At 42.2% G+C, this 20135-nt stretch overlaps 2 protein-coding genes across 2 annotated transcripts in view; both read left to right on the top strand.

The window, feature by feature from the left end:
* Nucleotides 1-12861, top strand: part of frmpd4 (FERM and PDZ domain containing 4) — a 31753-nt gene extending 18892 nt beyond the window's left edge. Inside the window, exons 6-17 of the mRNA XM_073473942.1 lie at nucleotides 1248-1352; nucleotides 3226-3333; nucleotides 3723-3854; nucleotides 5242-5361; nucleotides 5563-5699; nucleotides 6009-6135; nucleotides 6335-6424; nucleotides 6529-6711; nucleotides 6887-7019; nucleotides 7104-8081; nucleotides 8514-9698; nucleotides 11654-12861. Of these exons, the coding sequence (XP_073330043.1) occupies nucleotides 1248-1352; nucleotides 3226-3333; nucleotides 3723-3854; nucleotides 5242-5361; nucleotides 5563-5699; nucleotides 6009-6135; nucleotides 6335-6424; nucleotides 6529-6711; nucleotides 6887-7019; nucleotides 7104-8081; nucleotides 8514-9698; nucleotides 11654-12861 (4506 nt within the window). The remainder of the gene's footprint in view (nucleotides 1-1247; nucleotides 1353-3225; nucleotides 3334-3722; nucleotides 3855-5241; nucleotides 5362-5562; nucleotides 5700-6008; nucleotides 6136-6334; nucleotides 6425-6528; nucleotides 6712-6886; nucleotides 7020-7103; nucleotides 8082-8513; nucleotides 9699-11653) is intronic.
* A 1748-nt stretch (nucleotides 12862-14609) lies between these two features.
* tlr7 (toll-like receptor 7) lies at nucleotides 14610-19899 on the top strand. Its single transcript, XM_073473661.1, has 2 exons — nucleotides 14610-14624; nucleotides 16753-19899. Exons 1-2 carry the CDS (start codon nucleotides 14610-14612, stop codon nucleotides 19897-19899), a joined length of 3162 nt encoding a protein of 1053 aa, XP_073329762.1.
* The last annotated feature ends 236 nt before the right edge of the window (nucleotides 19900-20135 follow it).

Raw genomic sequence — 20135 nt, 5'->3', positions numbered from 1 at the left:
CTTGAAGCTAAATTGGCACGTAAGAATTGATTTAGCACAGCTGCTCTGTTGTTGTTAGCGATGCTGGGTCAGGCATGTGTGAGCCGGCCAATCAGAGGAGAGTGGGTATTCAGGAGGAGGGGCCTTAAAGAGTCAGGAGCTAAAACAGTGTGTGTTTCAGACAGAGGGGGGATACAGTGCTGCAGCACTGGACAGTATGAGGAAACTGATGTGTTTGGGTGCATTAAAGCATGTAAACCTATTGTAGTAGTAACCCAAAATAAAATTATGAACCTGAAAATTAGCATAATTTGTCTCATTTAAAATGTCTTCAATTCAAGAATTATGAGGCATTAATGGTCATTACATAGTCTTAAAGTTGAATATGTGAGGTCTTGATTGCTACAAACCTTTTATCTAATTTCATGTATCCATCTTTTTATTTCTCTTTGTCAAACTGAGTCAAGATCTTCCTCTTGAAATTCCAAATTTCTGATGTTACTAATCTTTAAACCTAATGCTGAACCTAATACTGTCTTTTACTTTAGACTTGTTGGCACAATGCACGTTAACTTAACTCACTCTAATAACCATAGTCATACATAAAAATTATACCTCCTATCTGATATAAACTACATACCTAAATTCGGTTAAAAACGATCTTGAAAAGTTTTAAAAGCATTAAATAAAGTATCTGTTGCACCTTGAAAACAAAATAAATGTCTTGTGATGAAAACCGTGACAGTAATTAAAGAGTTTTATAGCACACAACACTTCCTAAAATGTGAAAATGTACTGTGTGAATACATCCATTCATCGTGCATTTCATTAATCATTTTGTTCAAAGTGTTTCAGAGGCTCAGCATGATGAGTGTTGAGTCTTTAAAAAACAGCCACTTAACAAGTGGCTTAACTTGAATAAGGATGTGATTTGCAGAAAAACACGGGAGTATTATTCTACAATACTCAGAGGGCCAAGCAGGTCTTATAATCCAGCCTGTAATTGCTTCCATTTACTATTCGTTTTCTTTGCAGCCCCAGTGACACACCGGCAGTGAGGGTGTCCTCCCTCTTGTGCCCTTACACAGAGCCACCTCAATTGCATCGGCACGGAGTGGAGACATGGGATGTTGCCATGTTTTCAAAAGGGAACATGTCCTTGAATTGTGTGAAGCTGAAAACATGCATGTCTCATCTTTACACTAACTGATCGTCCTTTAAACTCTTTTTCTCTCTCTCTCTCTCTCTTTCTTCTTTCCCTTCAAAAGTCGCCCAAATCGGCATTCATCAGCGCAGCCAAAAAGGCCAAGTTAAAGACTAATCCTGTTAAAGTGCGCTTCGCTGAGGAGGTCATCATCAATGGCCAGGTCCCCGTAAGTCACACTGGACACTGATTCATTGAGTACACATCGAGGTTCTGAGCAAGAGGCAGCAGCAGACTTGAACTATAAAAGCTGGCACAGAGAAGAGAGAAAATATTAGAAATCGCTAACTGTAAAATGAAGACACGCATGAGCAAGAGATACACCTCCTCTGCTTATTTCTTTTCATCACACTACCATCGCTGGGATGAAATAGAGAGCGTGTGCCTCTCACGGAGAGAGCTTCCCTGATTTGTCGGATGTGTCACACAGAAGAGAAGAGGTTTTTTAGAGAGCAACCACAAATTTAAAAGACTATCAGGGAGTCATATCCACTGAGCAAGAAGGACAGCATCACACATAAAACCAGACAGTGATTACTGAGGCAGATGCATCATTGTGTTACTTTGTATTACTTTCACAACTACTTTTGCTCAAAACATGCCACGGAAATTAGATGAAAAGGTAAAAAGGAATCACAGTAAAGAGTGGCAGGGATGACGTATTTTTTAAGGCTTTGAAAGCTGGTTCACTTGACAATAGGCCGATGGGATTTGTAAATTGGATTTTGGATTAATGCAGAAAATAAGCTCTGTGGCAAACAGAAGTTTATGATTCTTTTGTTCAGCAAGGTAATCGTCACAGATGAACACCACTTTTATGATTTTTGAAAAGCTAAAAGGTAAAAGCCAAGTGTAAACGTACTACATTGCGATCGCATGACTTCACAACAGCCTCACTAAACATCCTACTGCATTATACTATACACACTCTACTTTAAAGGTGGTGTTGATAACATACATCTCCCCCCATTGTGTTCATGTCACACTATCGCTGTTGTTCGAATCATCAAGAGCATTATAGTATTGGCTGACAAACCTTCTTAGTAGCTTGTTAGTTTTGACTAGTGAGTAGATGATGTCCCCAAAAACCTATGTGGCCTCATTTAGCCACTTGTTAGCAACTGCCTTTTTAAAGATACGTAAACACTTTGAAATTCACAATTAGGGTACTTACTAGTGCGTTTAATGTCGTAGAACAAATCATGAAAATAACTTGTGTCAGCCTGTGTTAACAACAGACCTTATTTCAGACATTTAACCAAAAATGCATTTAAAAACCCATTGACTTTGAGACAAGGGGAACGGAAATACAAAAATATGAACTTATTTCCAGGTTTTAGGACTCATTCCTGCAGCACCCTATAAGTCACATTCATGTTTAAAGAAATAGTTTGACATTTTGGGAAATACACTAATTTACCTGACACAAATTTAGACAAATGCACAACAGAATTATTTCCTGGATGTAAGCTTGTTTCAATATAGTATATGTTTATTGCCTAAATAAATGTATATATGTTCTATCTATGTGTAACATGGAGGACTTTGGCAACCCTGTGATTAATAATGACAAATAAACGATCTTGAACCTTGCAGCTTGAACCTTGAGTTTGATAAGAAAATCAATACCACATAGTATCCATATCTGCCGTATGCTAGTCAAGAGATCTTATCTTAGCTTCAAGACTGGAAGCAGGAAAAAAATCTGCCTACCAGTACCTTTAAAATGTCACTAATTAACATGTTATATATTGTCTGTGTGTAAAAATGACTCTATGCTAAGCTAAGCGTCTAGTGGCTGCAGCTTCGTGATTACAGTACAGACATGAGGGTGGTATCAGTCCTATCATCCCAGCAAGAAAGCAGATAAGTGTCTTCCACTTTCATCTTGAGCTCTTGAATGGGCAATCATTTTCTAGCAGGGGTCCTCTAATTGCAGACTTTTCAAACCCGACTCCAGTGCATTTTAACAACAGTATATAAACACCTTTCAATTAGGACGAAACAGATTTGTTGATCAATACCTCTCATTCCATCCTCAGGAAACGGTGAAGGACAACTCTCTTCTTTTTATGCCAAATGTTCTGAAGGTGTACCTGGAGAACGGGCAGACTAAATCATTTAAATTCGACAGCAACACATCCATTAAGGTAGGTACCATGAAAGAACTTTGCTACGCTATGAAATGCAGTTATGTAATCTAAAGTGCTGTTCACTTTAAATGTTGAATGTTGTTCACAGTTGCACTGTACATTATAAACTCCCCTCTCTACTCTGGCCTTATCTGAATTTAGATTATGATTCATACAAAATCATTTTAAACCTAATTAACTGTGGCGTGGGAAATACTTGGTCAGCACTACACATTTCCTTTCTTAGTTGAAATTCTGATCGCATGTTCTGTATTAGTCACGTTTTTGTGTGTGTGTGTTCAGCCGTGAAAATGATTTATGGTCGTGGCATTGAGCTGAGCATGAGCAGGCTGCTGCATCTGCACGCTTCTCAGATTGTATTAACCACAACTTTGTCTGTGTGAAAGGATGTCATCTTGACCCTGCAAGAAAAGCTATCCATTAAGAGCATCGAGCACTTCTCTCTGATGCTGGAGCACAGAGCTGAGGGAACTGCCAGCAAACTCATGCTCCTGCATGAGCAGGAGATGCTAACTCAGGTGAGACAGCTCTCTGGGGCGTAGCTAAACAGGAAAGAGTTAAATAATAGACTTGATGGCAAAACAGATGGAGGATAACACCCTTGTCTTCAGGGTACAGTAAAGTATTATTGTATTCAATCCATAGTCCAACAGGAGCAAAACTGTAGTTATCAGTATGACAGGTTATACATGGAAGATTTTAATGGAATAGTTTTGGGGAAATATTCGCTTTCTTGCCAAACGTTAAGAGGGTCCTTGAAATAGTCCCTTAAGAAAACCACTACTTCTTGTTTCTACACTTTAAGTGGCTCTGTGAAACATTAGCTGCTGTTGCTTTCTGTTAGCGAAGCAACAAGAGGCACTGAGACGAGGCACTCGAGAACGTACATAACGTCACATCCTTTGGACTGTTGCAGAAAATCTGACCTGAGTCCTTCACAAAGAAATCCAAAGTCTAGCAGCATTAAACAACTTAAACAAACCATCCACAGGCTTGTATAGTCAACTGAGAGAGACAGGGAAGGTATGACATATGACCAATAAAAAAGTGATTAATACATGTAAATTACTACTAATTGTTACATACAGCTCCTTTAATGTGTGATCTTTAGATGTGCTGCTAGGTGGATCAGAGCCAGGCTAGCTGTTTCTCCCTGTTTTCCGTCTTTTTGCTAGGCTAGGCTAACCGTCTCATGCCTCCAGCTACATATATAAACACACAGTATGTCATTACTGCTGCTAGGGGTCCCTCAATCAAAACAATAAAACTAAAGACATAATTTGATGATTTCATGAAATAGCACAGGATCATGGGAGTTGTTGTCTTCATTATTAAATAACCACCATTGCTGATGAAAATATGTCTGATGTGTTCATGGACTAGGTAATGTTTTAAAGGAGACCTATGATGCTTTTTCATGTCGTTCCTTTCCCTCAGTGTGTTATAAAACTAGGAAAAAATAAGCATAATGTGTCTCCTTTAAAGTTTGGTTTTGTTCCTGTTCACTGATTTCCTCATGTGATGTTTCCCTGGAAATTATAGCAACAGGCGAGCAAATTAAATGCACTGTTACCGTGAATAAAATAATGGATTTCTTTGGGTGTAAACATTGTTTGAAACATTTATGATAGTGTAATACAACTCAACAATTTATGTAACAAAGGTGTTGTAATTTAAATGCAGAAATGTTGGATTATTTTATCTTTAACTGACAGATATGAGAGTGATATTGAACAAGAAAGCGATGAATCAATATTCGCTCAGTATTCTATATTACTCCTGAGAGATCCCGGGATTTTAGTTCATGTACTGTCCTTGTTTATCTGGAAACAAATTTTTTTGCAATGACTTGTTAGAAGACATTTGACTAATGGGTGCCATCTTATCTTCCGACTTGTGGTCTAGGTGACACAGAGGCCAGGGTCACACAAGATGAAGTGCTTTTTTCGCATCACTTTTGTCCCAAAGGATCCTGTGGACCTGCTTAGGAGAGACGCAGTAGCATTTGAGTACCTCTATGTTCAGGTGAATATCAGCAGATGATGATAAAACAAACAGTATAGGTTATAATGTAAGTTTTTTAAATAGGACCTGCTCTAGATTTACTCGATAATAACAACTTAAACAAACGCATGGTTGCTGTAAGAGTGTTGTCTTGAATTTCTTGACAAGAAGAGTAGCTCCAGTGTAACCTCCTCCTTTCCTCTCCTTCTCCGGCTCCTCCAGAGCTGTAACGATGTGGTATTGGAGAGATTTGGGTCAGAGCTGAAATACGACACAGCCCTCCATCTGGCTGCCCTGCAAATGTATATTCTAACCATCAATACCAAGCACTCCCAGAAAGTTTCCCTCAAGTATATTGAGTAAGTAGACTGGATTTCACATTTTGCCATGTGGGCTGGAAGTCATTTGTTCCCAGGTGTAGAGGATACTACTGAGTCCAGAATGCTGTTAAACAATAAAACAATAACAGTCCCACTTTTATTGTTCTACTTCGGTGCCAGAAGATACATCCCTGCTGGTTAGTGAATGATTTTGATTGTACCCCGTCAGTGAATCAATGCACCACTTGTGGGTGAAGTAAATTGATCGCCGGCGGAGAATGATGACTCGACCGTTTATCATAGCGCCTGACTGACCTTCTCTAATCTATATGAATTGTGCTTCTGCAGGAAGGAGTGGGGTCTGGCATTGTTCCTGCCTCCTGCTGTGCTCTCTAGCATGAAAGAGAAGAACATCAAAAAAGCCCTCACTCACATCCTCAAAACCAACCAGAACCTGGTGCCACCTGGTAAAAAGGTAGAGCGTGCTGCTGCTTCCTTTTTTTTCTCTCTCTCTCTATCTCGTCCTCTTTGCCTTGCACTACATGTGAATGGACTCTTGACTACCACCTAGTGGCCAGTTCAGTTTCAAAATAAAATCTGATGTTGCACCTCAGTTAAATGCCACATTTAAACTTATATTTCATCCTATATCTCTTGTTTCCTCTCTCTTCCAGCTGACCGCCTTGCAGGCAAAAGTTCATTATCTGAAGTATCTCAGTGACTTGAGGCTGTACGGAGGACGGGTGTTTAAATCCACACTAATTGTGAGTGAAGCCATCTTGCCGTTTATGCAGCAAAAATATGGCGAGTCACATGCTGTTCATTTCGGAAGGTGATACGTGCGCTGATTCTCTCTTCCTCTTTGCAGCAAGGCGAGAAGCACACAGAGGTGACGCTGCTGGTTGGGCCCAAATACGGCATCAGCCATGTGATTAACACCAAAACAAACCTAGTAGCCCTTCTGGCTGATTTCAGTCACGTCAACCGCATTGAGATGTACACAGAGGATGAGAACAGGGTCAGAGTGGAATTACACGTTCTGGACGTAAAGGTTAATAAACCTTTCTATTACAAATAAGCATGTGCTGACAGGGTTTGTGATTGTTTTCTATGGTTTTACCCGACAACATTAAGTCTGTTCTGCAGTCATTATAACCTCATTCTACAGCCCAGCTCTCCCATTTACTTTGCGCCCATTGTCATCTGCTTATCTGCCTCTTTCACAGCCCATCACTCTCTTAATGGAGTCTGTTGATGCAATGAATCTGGCCTGTTTGACTGCTGGCTACTATAGATTACTGGTGGATTCCCGGCGCTCAATCTTCAACGTGGCCAAAAAGACAGACAGCCTGGAAACAAGTACGTCTGAACTGAAAAGATCACAAAATGACTCATCAGAAAAGTGTTGTGTTTAAATGTTTCAATTTTGGTTCCTCTTTGCAGGCCATGCTGCGAGAGTAAAGCAGAACTACCAGGCCATCGAGTGCACATACAGCACACCCAATAAAGGATGTGAAGACAGAAACAACCAGAGGTGCAGCCAAGACTATTCTGATCAGGAGTGTGAATACCTCGACCACGGGAGATATGAAGGCCAGCCGGTCTACGTGACTGAGATCCACCAGGCCCACTCGATGCACATGGCGGAGAGAGTGGAGTGCTGCAGAATCCCTTGCTCCCAAACTTACCTCAACATCCCGAGAACCAAACCCCAAGACTCTTCCAGGAGTGCAAAGGTCTCCTTCATTTTTGGAGATCCCCCCTTAGACAGTGTAAACCCCCAGAATCTGGGCTACCAGCGACTGATGGATGAGGGCCCAGAGATTCTAGACAATCACAGCCCCATGTACAGGCGTCTTGAGGAGGACTATAAGATGATGGATGCCATAGAAGATGGCGACGGGTATCAGTACTCCACCAAAATCTTTGGTCCTACCGAGTGCATCGAGGAGCCGCTGCTGCACGACATCTGCTACGCCGAGACGACAGATGACGCAGAGGATGAGGATGACATCAGCTGCGAGGAGGACATGGTGATGAGTGACATTGACAAGCCTATGCTGCTCTCGCTCTCAGGGTCCAGCGATGACATCATTGACTTGACCTCCCTCCCTCCCCCACCGGAGGGGAATGACGAGGAGGACAATGACGTACTGCTGCACTCTCTTAACCTGGCCATCGCTGCTCCTCCTCCCGGCTTCAGGGACAGCTCAGACGAGGAGGAGCAGCAGCAAGGGGCTGGGGGTCGGCCCCAGGCGGCCCGCAATGATATCCCAGTGTCTCTCATAGATTCAGTGCCCACCCACAGGGCACAGGGCCATGGAGAGCCGCTGAACGATGCAGTGGTGTCCACCTTACAGGCACTCGAGGCCCTTGCTGCGTCTGAGGAACAGAGTCCAGCACAGTCCGAGAGTAGCACAGGTTCTCCTTTCACTATTGTAACGTTCATCCATTAACACCGTACATGTTCCAGCCATTCACTTTTGATTTGTTGTTGTTGATTTTTCTTTTTCAATAAAGCCCATTTTGTTCTATGTTTCCATTTGTGCGAGTATTTCTTCATTCATTTGCGCATACAAACAGTTGTGTTCATCAAAGGGTCATTCATTTTGTCATGATTTGTTATTGTTTTGTGGATCATTTTTGTTGGTTATCACAATTGCACACTGCACGATATCAGGGGGTATGTTGCTAATACAGAAAAATGAAAGCAAATCCATTAAGATAGTCATCACAGCATGCTAATTTAAGTTCTGTGTTATTCCAAAGTAATCATTCACCCTAATCTGTGATATTTTTGATTTGTCTAAGATTAAGTTATTAATGAGATGTTTGTCTTTCTGTGGCACACAGGTGTAGAAATATCACGAGCGTTTAGCCCCGAGTCCTCAGATTCTGGCAACGAGACAAATTCCTCCGAGATGACGGAGAGCTCCGAGCTAGCCACTGCTCAGAGACACTCTGAGAACCACCTGAGGATGCATGTAGCCATGACAGAGGGGTACCACGCCGTGAGTGAAGACAAGACAGAGGTCACCGCGACTAGTGATGGCGGTGCGGCAGCTATGCAGTACAATCCACAGGAGCATCAGGAGGAGGAGGCAAAATCAGCCGTCGCCTCCTCCCAGATTTTTCACTCAGATGGTGGTGAGATGGAGCCGGAGACGATGGAAATAAAATCGGTGAGCGAATACTTCACTAAGATGCACATGGGCTCAGTAATGAGCAGGCAGAGAGGGAAGCAAGGAATCCAAGGAGATACCTGTGAATCCTCCGACAGATCTCATGTGACGCCTCACGAATCGGCCAAAGAGGAGCCCCCTCACCTTGTTGGGAAGTATAACGCGTTCACTGTGAGAGATTCCTATTACATGAATCAACTCGATCTGGGGCGAACTCACTTGAAAGACAGGCATCAGAAATGGCAGCAGAGAGTGCCTGGAAACAAAATGGCAGAAAATCTCCCTCCAGATTGTGTGAATGACTCACAGGCTTCCCACGCAGACAGGTTGACCGTAAAGGGAGAGAAACAGGACTCAGATGAAAGAAGCCAACACTTAAACCTGCGCTCGCCGTCCAAAGGGCCCGTCTCTGCAGAGGGAGACGCCGCTTCACAAGATAATCAGCAGCAGCAAATTAAGATCCCGCCATCCGAGCAAGACGTCACGCGGTTGTATGAATACCACGTGAGCAAGCGCATGTCGTCGATACAGAGTGAAGGCGTTCATTCTCTCCAAAGCTCACAGTGTTCCTCTATTGACGCCGGTTGTAGCACAGGCAGCAGCAGCTGTGTCACTCCCATGGATTCTCCCCTTTGTGCCACAGACAATATGCATGTACTGTCCGAGTCTTCGCTCAAGGGGCTGAGTTATGTAACAGCTGAGGAGAGAGCTTCTGGGCCCACCAGCCAGGGGAAGGTTGGCCATCCCATGGACCCCACCCTGCTGAGGAAGATCCATGCAGCCACCAGTGCTGAGCCCGGGTTCACGATTACACGGGACGGCAGTCACAGAATGCCCAAGATTAAAGAAACCACAGGTAAAACTAAACAGGAGGGTGCTCTCTTTATCTGTGTCTGTGTGAGTGCATGAAAGGAACAAAAGACATATACTGATGTTACTCACCTCAATGTATCAAGAGATCCCACCAGAGAACACTAAAAAGTAGTGTGTCCCCTCAGAGTTGCAGTAAGGCAGCTACCTCAGTATAGCTGAACTAACTTGGTTTCAAGCTTCTGAGGCTGAACACAGCTTAGTTAAAGACATGTGGTGCGGCGATGAAGGCGCTTTTAAACCCGGCACGGGGATGTATGTCGGACGCCCTCCAGGCAGGGATCTGAGAGTTGATCTGACTACCTTTGCTGGAGAAGGGAGACAGTTTTTTCAGCAACCTCTAACTGCCCTCCTCCATAGACCACACAGCTGCCATTTTCTCCTGATGTCACGCTCAGGGTGAGAATCTTGAATGCTGGGATACTGTTGTGTTGTTCAAAGGTAAGGAATCTGACAAATTGATATCGTTTTACCGCTTCCCGATTGATCAGCAACTGAAAAGATGATGGATAGTGAAAATCTGGAGGGACTTGATAACCCATTAGCTAATATTAGCATTCAACCACTCCCTAGCTAATGTTACTGTTTGATTACCTCCAGTGCGATTCACTTCCAGCCTTAAATAAACGTGTCCAAGATGTGCATTGATATTTTAGAATTAATTTACTCCTTTCCTATCGGATCATCTAACGCCATGACACAATAACATCATAACTAGGAAGTGGTTGAATGTTAAGGTTAGCTGTTGTCTAATTGAAGCTAAAAGGTTATCAAATATGTTGTTTACTTCGAGATATGGCCTGACGTCCTGTCGGATCTTGACTTTCCATTGTCTTTTCTATTGATGATCATTCAGAAAGCTTTGAAGATAACAATGTGTCAGATTGTCTACGGTTATAAGACTTGCAACCTGGAACACAACAGTATGACATTTGTGCTTCCCACCTTGAGCGTGGTGGCAGAGGAAAATGGCCGCCATGTGAATATGGTCAATTGCAATATTTAATAGTGGACATTGTCATATGCCAACTTGGGAGACTTCATTGAACCCAACTAGTTTGCTTAAAAATAAGGGCTGTTGGAAAAAAATACGTCCAGTGGGACATTTTTCAAACTACTTGAGTTTGGGAATAATGGGCCTTAGGAACAATAGCATGGCGCCTTTAGGCACAGCAGTACTTTCAACTAAATGCTAACACCCGGATGCTCACAATGACAATTCTAACATGCTGATGTTAAGTAGGTGAAATGTTTACCATGTTTACCATCCAAGTGTAGAATGTTAGCATGATAACATTTGCTAACTGGATCTAAACACAGCACAGCTGAGGTTGATCATAATGTCATTAGGATTTGCAGGTATATTGCTATAAACTAAAATATTGTATTAGACCTTATCCCTTCACGCCTCTTAGAAACCATTTGAACAAAACAATCTGTGACAAGGGTTCGGAAGTACACACTGATGTTTTAACGGGCCAAAAATATTGGGAACCATTACTTCAAAATATATTCCTGCCCTTATGTAACTGAAATTGGGAGATTTCTTTAAATGTCACTTTTTCTTTCCATTTGAGCCTTTAGAAATTAAGATAATGGTTTCAATCCTGGTCCTGGGCCCGGGCCCCCCTGCCCTGAATGTTTTCGATGTTTCCCTGCTCCCAACACAACTGATTCAAATGAATGCCTTCAGCAGAGCTTGATGACAAGCTAATCATTTGAGTCTGGTGGGTTGGAGCAGGAAAACATCTAAAACATGCAGGGCAGGCGGGCCCTGAGGACCAGAACTGAAAAACACAGAGTTAAGGAATTAAAATATATTTTTTACAATTATGCAAATGCAGGTATATAAGTGTTGTTAGTATGAAACAGTTTATTGTAGATGAATATGTGCTGTGATGCTTAACAGTTCCCTTTGTTCTCCTACTACCCCTAGTGTAGCTTGCACACAGCTGAAGAAGGTTGGGGAAGAGTCATCTTTAGCTCTCTGTACTGAGACCACCACCACAACCATGTCACCATCATCATTAAGAAGTAGCACAGAGCCCGCCGGGCTAACACATGCCAGCCCCGAGCCCGACCCACACGCCCTGGCATTCCCTTCAAGTGGATCTTCATGCGACCCTACATCAGGCAGCCTCAGGAAGCCACGCAGGGTCCCGTTGCTCAGGAGAAGCTGGAGCACCATAATGCCAGGTTCCAGGAGCTTAGAAGCACTGATAGATAAGACCAAAGCCACACTTAGTGGGAGGAGTCGCGGTCAGAATTTCCAGTCTCAAAATCCCCCAAAAGTACAGAGGATATTCTCTGCCAAAACCTTGCCCAAAAGCTTGTCCCAGGGTTCAGTCGCGTCTAGTTCATCTGATAGAAAGCTGCTAAGAGGACCCTCCCTCTTGCTGTCCCCAGCACCGAGGCTGGATGCAGGTACGTGGAGGTGCCGTGGACCGTTCAGTGACTGTTTCCTGCGGAGAAAGACAAACGCTGATGAAAACAGAGAGATTCCCTCACACGCTCTGTTCTCTGTCAGCTCGGTTTCTTTCAGTCGCAGGGAAAACACGAAAGCTGACTGTAAAGCTGAGCAGAGTCACACGGTGGTGAATGACACGAGCCTTAAAGCAAGGCTAGCTCGTGTCAATTCCATGAAGGGAAAAACCTACAGCCTTCACACAGGCTTTGCACTTGCACGGAAGGATGCCTTAGAGATAGCCAGCGTGTTGCGTTCCAGCGTCTGTCACTCGTGCAGAGGTGAGAGACAGGAGGTGAACGAGGCCGACATGGATGCGTTCTCCCAGCTGCTCTTAATGCAGGCCAAGGTGCTGAGCAGCGCCTGCAGTCAGATGGCCGCGGAGTATGGCAGCCCAGAGGAGTTACTGCTCACTCTGACGCACAGCTTCCACACACTCTGCTGCCTGACGCAAGCCTGCATGTCACTCGTGGAAGGCCTGAGCAGGGAGAGTGAGCGCCGCTCGGTGGTAGCCAAGGTGGATGAGGTCGTCATGAACTACGTGTGTCTGCTGAAAGCTGCTGAGGTGGCTTCGGGAAGCTCCCCCAGTGACCAAAGTGTGAATGCATTGACACATCACTCTGCCACCATGTCTGCTATTATAAACACACTAACTCACTCACTGAAAACACTGCTCGACAAATAAACTGTTGTTATTTTGTCCTGATTATTGATTTTAAAGCCATACATAAGAGACATGGGTTTAACAAACCAATGTGAACTGCTGTGAAAGAAAAAAAAACTTGCCTTGTGTATACAATATTTTATTATGTAAAGTAAAAGTAAAATTATATGAATCATTAAAGTTTTAAATAGATTATATTAAGGCCTCTATGAAGAAGCATATGGCCCTCCTCTCAACTATATTATCTAATATGACATAATAGAGATTGTTTGAATGATTTATTGGTTATATTAGGGGCATAACATGTAGATTATTACCACCTTGTTAGTACCTTGTTTATAAATTGTAAAAATATATATTATGTTGGAGAAATGCATACACTATATACAGCTCTAGACAAATCATTGCACAGGACAAGACATGATCAAATAAAAGTAATGAATATAACTTTTTCATTTGCTGGATTCACCTTAATTTAATGGATACTTTACACATGAACACTGAGTACTTTCCTGTTACTTTTTTGTCAAGATCATTAAAAAGATTAAAAGTTTTAAAAGTTTGTATCTCAATTTTTGTCTGTTTGTGTTTGAATAAACACAAGTTTGTTGCTGTTTATCACCAACCTCTCGCAGATAAAACATTTTTGTTTTATTTCTAGATTATCCAAGTTGGCTCCTAAGATTGCATTATTCATACAGAAAAGCTGCTTGACCCATGTTTAGTTTTATACCTGTATTTAATAATTCAGGATTTTACTATTTACTCATGCTTGAGTGTTGGTAATGCTTTTTGCATTAATGATGATGATGGCCCATTTCACTTACGGGGCAGGAGAGAGTGTTTGTACAGTGTTATGCTGCATGATGCTTATTCATCTGAGAGTCATGCTGCACCGTCCTCTACTCCTGCTAATGTGCTGATGTTTAGCAGGTAATGTTTGCTATGTTCACAATCTTAGTCTAGCTTCTTAGTACGCTAACCTTTGCTCATTAGCACAAAAGTACAGTCAATGATGGGAATGTCATTAGTTCTGCAGGTATTCGGTTCTAAAGTTTTGCTAAAATTTTAGTTTTTGACTTGATAATGGCGCTATATGAAAAATTAGTTCAGTTCTGTGGGGGACATTAGTTGCCTCGCAAGGTTGATCAGGTAGATGCTATGAAAAACTACAGTCCTGTTTTGGGTCTCTCAAATGGAGGGCCAACATACACAGGTGAGAGTGAATGTTGCTCATCTGTAGAGCAAGAAAGAAGCCACGGAGAACATGATAAGATTTTGCCTGGTGCAAGAATAGCATGTTTACCATGTAGGCTAAACTGGGAAACCATAACCAAAGCATAGGTTTCACTTTCCTCTGCAGGCTAGTTGGAAATGAAAGCACTTTCCATGGATGGTGGCCACTTAATAACCCACAACTCCTCCAGCTGTGCCATTATACTGCCCAATACGAACCAGAGACTATGACATTCTGTCCTCAAGAAAACCTCTTCATAGTAACATAAGCATGATGTAGATGTTTGCAGCATTATATAACAAACAGCAATCAGTCGACCATTATCACACAGACATTGTAAAAGATAGAAGATTTGGATGGTGCGTGTTGTTTGTGACAATAGGGAAGTGATTCTGGCTAATTATACACTCAATGGGCTACCCCAGGCACCTGTTACTTTCAGCCCATCACCGAACATCAATGTTACAGTTGTCAGATCCAACTTGACAACAGGACTTACAGCAGGACCTCTTTTCAATCTCCCAAGTGAACAATGTTCTTCCACCTGGTGAGTATCAGTTACCTGTATTCATTCACTATGTTGAATTATAATCACATTCATACTGTAAGTAGGGAAATGGCAGGTTGACTTTGATCAGAAGGGCAGTAAACCACATGCAGAGGTGGAAAATCAAACGCTAGCTTGTACCAGGTCCTAGTTTTACTATGACCATATGAGTGGCAACGGGCTCTTTGATAAATTTCAATCTGGTTTTAAAGTGCTGAAAATTCTTAATGACATTATTTGATCAGCCAAACATCTGTTTTATCGCTTTTAGATCTTAAAGTAATAATCTCAGAGATTTCCATGTAAACAAATATCTGTCTATCTATTGTCGAATGAGGTAATGCAATGATGATTGAGCCTATGGCCCACTGATGAAAGTCCTTGCATTAAGTTGACTATGAATAAGCATATACTAGGGTTTGGCCGATGGCTGACAGCCATGGACTACTAATCCTTGACCATCCTAACATCGTGATTTAAAAGGCTCCCCACCAGAGAGCACAATTAAGTGGTGTGTCCCCTCAGAGTTGCTGTAGGGCAAGAGTTGTTGTTGTTTGTGATAACACTGAGGGGATACGCTGCCTCAAATTCATAAACAACGATGTCATCGTCCATCCATCACGATGTTTCACTGTAGACATCATCATATGCCAATTCGGCAGACATCGCCCAACCCTATGTACATAACGTTACTTTTATAGCAACCATTTTTATTCAGTAAATAGTATGTGTTATATTACCTTTTTGCATTCGTGTGGTGTTGTTATGGAGGCGTGGCAAAGCTGGCAATTGACAGACGTCACACAGGCAACACTGGATCCTGGGAAGCAGTGAGGCCTAGAGATACAGCTGTAATTGTCGTTTCTTCACTTGCCATTTCAAAGCAGCTTTTGATACAGTTGACCATGTGATTTTAATCGAGCATCTTAGGCACTTGGTTGGCATATCTGGTACGGTTTTAGATTGGTTTTATTCCTAATTATCTCATTGGAAATTCTGTGTGGCCACTGGCGATTTTAGATCTCCCTTTTCTTGTAGTGTACTTCATTGCTCAGTCCTTGGCCCATTATTATTCTCCATTTATATGTTACCGCTAGGTTTTATGCACAAGGGGTGTCCATTTTTATGCAGATGACTCCCAGATTTATTCCTCATTTGATTCCAATGACACAACATGAATAGTTAACATACAATCCTGTCTTACAGATGTAAAAAAAACAAAAAACTGGCTCTCTCAGGCCTTTCTTCAGCTTAACACAGATAAATCAGAAGCCATTATCATAGGTTCAGACCCCTCCAGCAAGCACTTCTCACTCAGGTTTTCTGTCCAGTTGCATCAAATCCCAGTGTAGAAATCTTGGTTGTCCTTGACAACAAACTTAACTTTGATCAACAGCTGAAATCAGCCATTCAGTTGTGCTTTCTTCAATTACGCAATATCTAAAAAATGTGATCCTTTTTGTCACAAAAAATCTGGAACTTATCTTTCACACCTTCTTTACATCCTGGTTAGATTATTGATTATTAGATTATTAAAATTTTAATAATCACTTTTAAAGCACGTCTAGGGTAAGCCTGTGATTATATCACAGACTTAATAACCCATTATGAGCCTGAATGCAGCCTGAGATCCTCTGGCAGAGGACTGTTGGCTATTCCAAGGTCGAGGCTAAAAACCAGGGGAGAGCGAGCTTTTAAAGTCTTTGGAACGAGCTGCCGGAGGAGATGAGGCAGACTAGCTCTGTTTCTTCTTTTGAATCTCTCTTAAAAACACACTTCCTTTTTTATTTTGTTTATATATATAATATATAATAATATATAATATGTTTGAGTATTACTATTATAATAGCAGGTCCATTTTTTATGATTGTATTATTTGTACTGTTGTTTATCATTTATCTGTAATTTTTCCTGTTTTTGTAAAGCACTTTGTAACTTGTTTTTGAAAAGTGCTATGAAAAGTTATTATTATTATTGTTATTATTATCATGAAGAAGCACATCCTGTACATACCTTGTTGATTTTAGCAGTTGATTATGCTTGATACGTGTATTATGTGTCTTAGACTGCGTTATTAGCTTTCCACTTGCACATATTTCTCAGTGAACCTCCTTGTGTTTTTCTGCAGATGTGTGTGCCACTGCTGGGCCTGTGGTGTTTCCTCTCCCTGTCGACGGCCAGCGTTTCTTACCCAAAAACTCTGCCATGTGATGTTAGTGAGACCAACAATGGGAGCACGGTGACGGTGGACTGCACTGAGAAAAGCCTCAAAGATATTCCCCGCGACATCCCCAGAGACACCACTAATCTGACGCTCACCATCAATCATATTCATGAATTAAACTCCACCTCCTTCCGAGGTCTGGAGAACCTTACTGAGATTGACATGAGGTGCAACTGTGTGCCAATCAAAATCGGCCCAAAGGACCGCATGTGCCTTCAGAGTGTGAAAATAGAGGATAATACCTTTACCAGCCTGAGGAATCTGCAAGTGCTGTATCTAGATGGCAATCAACTCGAAAGCATACCCAAAGGCCTGCCTTCAAACCTGATCCTGCTGAGTCTGGAAGTGAATCATATTAGCTCTATTTCTAAAGCAAACCTCTCTGAGATCAGAAATGTTGAGATACTTTACCTCGGCCAAAACTGCTATTTTCGTAACCCATGTAATTATTCCTATTCTATAGAGGAGGGTGCCTTTTTTCAGCTTAACAATTTGACATTGTTAAGTCTTAAGTCAAATAACTTATCCTTTATTCCACCTCATCTACCCACAAGTCTGAAGGAGTTGTATCTCTACAATAATAACATTTTAACTGTCACTGATGAGGATTTCAAAAACCTAACAAACCTTGAGATTCTGGACATCAGCGGAAACTGTCCTCGATGTTACAATGCACCTTTCCCATGCAACCCATGCCCAAATGATTCACCGCAGAACGTCAGCAAGAACGCCTTCAAAATGTTGACAAAACTAAAGACGCTCCGCATGCACAGCAACTCTCTGACATTTGTGCCGGCTGAGTGGTTTGCGAGCACAACAGAGCTCAAACAGCTCGATCTCTCATCAAACTTTTTAGCGAGAGCGATAGGAGACACCACCTTCCCACGTTTCCTGGGCAAACTGGAAGAACTCGACCTTTCCTTCAACTATGATCTGCAGAGGTACCCCCAAACACTGAAACTGAGCTGCAGCTTCTCCCACCTCAAATCACTTAAAATTCTCAGGCTAAAGGGCTTCGTGTTTCAGCAGCTAGAGCCAGTAAGCATTGTTCATTTAAAACCTCTCAGAGACTTAGAGGTTGTAGATTTGGGCACAAACTTCATTAAAATGGCAAACCTTAGTATTCTGATGGAATTAAAAAGCTTTAAAATAATCAATCTGTCTGGCAACAAAATATCCTCCCCTTCTGACAGTCAAGACGCTGTTGGTTTCTCTGGAGGAGAGCCCCTGGACTGGTCTCCCATGTCGCCTGCTGATCAGTACCAAAATGGGGAAGCGAGAGAGATTCATTACTTCAGATATGATGAATATGCACGCAGCTGCAAATACAGAGATAAAGAACTTGGAGTTATTTCATCCCTTGTCAAGAGGAAATGCAGCCAATTTGGCAAAACCCTGGATGTGAGCGGAAACAACATCTTCTTCTTGAATTCAAGATTTTTAAACCTTAGAGAGCTGAGATGCCTCAATCTGTCAGGAAATGCAATGAGCCAAAGTCTGAATGGCTCCGAATTCACCTATCTGACTAATTTAAAATATCTGGACTTCTCCTTTAATCGGCTGGACCTGCTCCACTCCACTGCATTTCAAGAGCTGAAGAGTCTGGTCGTCTTGGATATAAGCAACAACAACCATTATTTTGAGTCGGAGGGCTTGACTCACATGCTTAATTTCACTAGAAATCTGAAAAATCTCAAGATATTGTTGATAAACAACAACAAGATTTCTACCTCCACTAACACGGAGATGGAGAGTCAATCTCTAGAGAGGTTAGAGTTCATAGATAACCGGTTAGATATTTTATGGAGAGATGGGAACGACAAATATTTCAATTATTTCAAGAAATTAATTAATCTGAGTGTCCTCGACATCTCAAGTAACAACCTCAATTTCATTCCAAAAGATGTGTTCAGCGGTCTGCCAGACAAACTATCTGAGCTCTACATTAAAAACAACAGACTAAACTACTTTTCTTGGGGTCAACTACAACTTCTACATTCTTTGAAAGTCTTAGATCTCAGTGGAAACTGCCTAACTACTGTTCCACGCATGCTGTCAAACTGCACCACATCTCTAGTGAAGTTCATTATACACCACAACCACATCCTAAAACTAACCCCAGATTTTCTCAAGGACGCCTACAGCTTAAAACATCTGGATCTCAGTAACAATATCATAAAGCAGATTGAACAATCTAGCTTCCCAGACAATGTTGTTAATAAGATGGACAAGCTGCTTCTGCACAAAAACAATTTCCAATGCAGTTGCAATGCCACTTGGTTTGTCATGTGGCTCAACAGTACCAACGTAACCATCCCGAGACTGGCCACAGAAGTAAACTGTGCCTCTCCAGGGGCGCAAAAAGGCCATCCTGTGGTCTCAGTGGACCTGCTGGCCTGCCAGCACAACTACCTGACGATCATCCTCTACACCCTCACGACTTCCCTCATCCTCGGCTTCCTCACCCTGTCCATCTCCAGCCACCTCTTCCTGTGGGATGTCTGGTACATCTACCACTTCTGCAGGGCCAAGCTCAAAGGCTATATCCGCCTAGACTCCCAAAGCTCCGTCTATGATGCTTTTGTGATATACGACAAAGAGGATTCTGCAGTGACGGAGTGGGTGTTTAAAGAAATGTGCGTTCATCTGGAGGAACGCGGAGACCGTTGCCTGACGCTGTGCCTGGAGGAACGGGACTGGATCCCTGGATGCCCCCTGATCGACAACCTCTCCCAAAGCATCCACAAGAGCAAGAGGACCGTGTTCATTCTGACCAGCAAATATATTAAAAGTGGCAACTTCAAGACAGCTTTCTACATGGCCCACCAGAGGCTAATGGATGAAAAAGATGATGTCATCGTACTGATCTTCCTGGAGAAAGTGCAATGCAATTCGAAGTACCTGAGATTAAGGAAGAGGCTGTATAAGAGGTCTGTGCTGGAGTGGCCAACAAACCCTCAGGCCCAGCCATACTTCTGGTTCAGCCTGAGAAGCGTATTGGCAACTGAAAGCCACAAACAATACAACAACCTCTTCAAAGAGACACTGTGAATAGAACAATAAACTGTCATACACAGTTCTTTCATTTTAGGTTCCTCTAAATGTACTTCTGCATGTGAATAACAATGTAACGTGTATTTTCTTACATAAATGAACAAAGAAGAAGAAAATGGTAAAATGATAGCGTGCTTATTTTAAATACCCCATTTACTCTTTAGAGAAGTGGCTTGTGCCATCTCAGCAGAGAACTTTATTTTGAATCCTTTTATTTTAAGATGTTAACAAAA

The sequence above is a fragment of the Pagrus major genome, chromosome 9 (genome assembly GCF_040436345.1).
Source record: "Pagrus major chromosome 9, Pma_NU_1.0".
Taxonomy (NCBI): Eukaryota; Metazoa; Chordata; class Actinopteri; order Spariformes; family Sparidae; genus Pagrus; species Pagrus major.
Note: the sequence above shows the minus strand (reverse complement) of the source record. Positions and strands in the feature narration are given on the sequence as shown.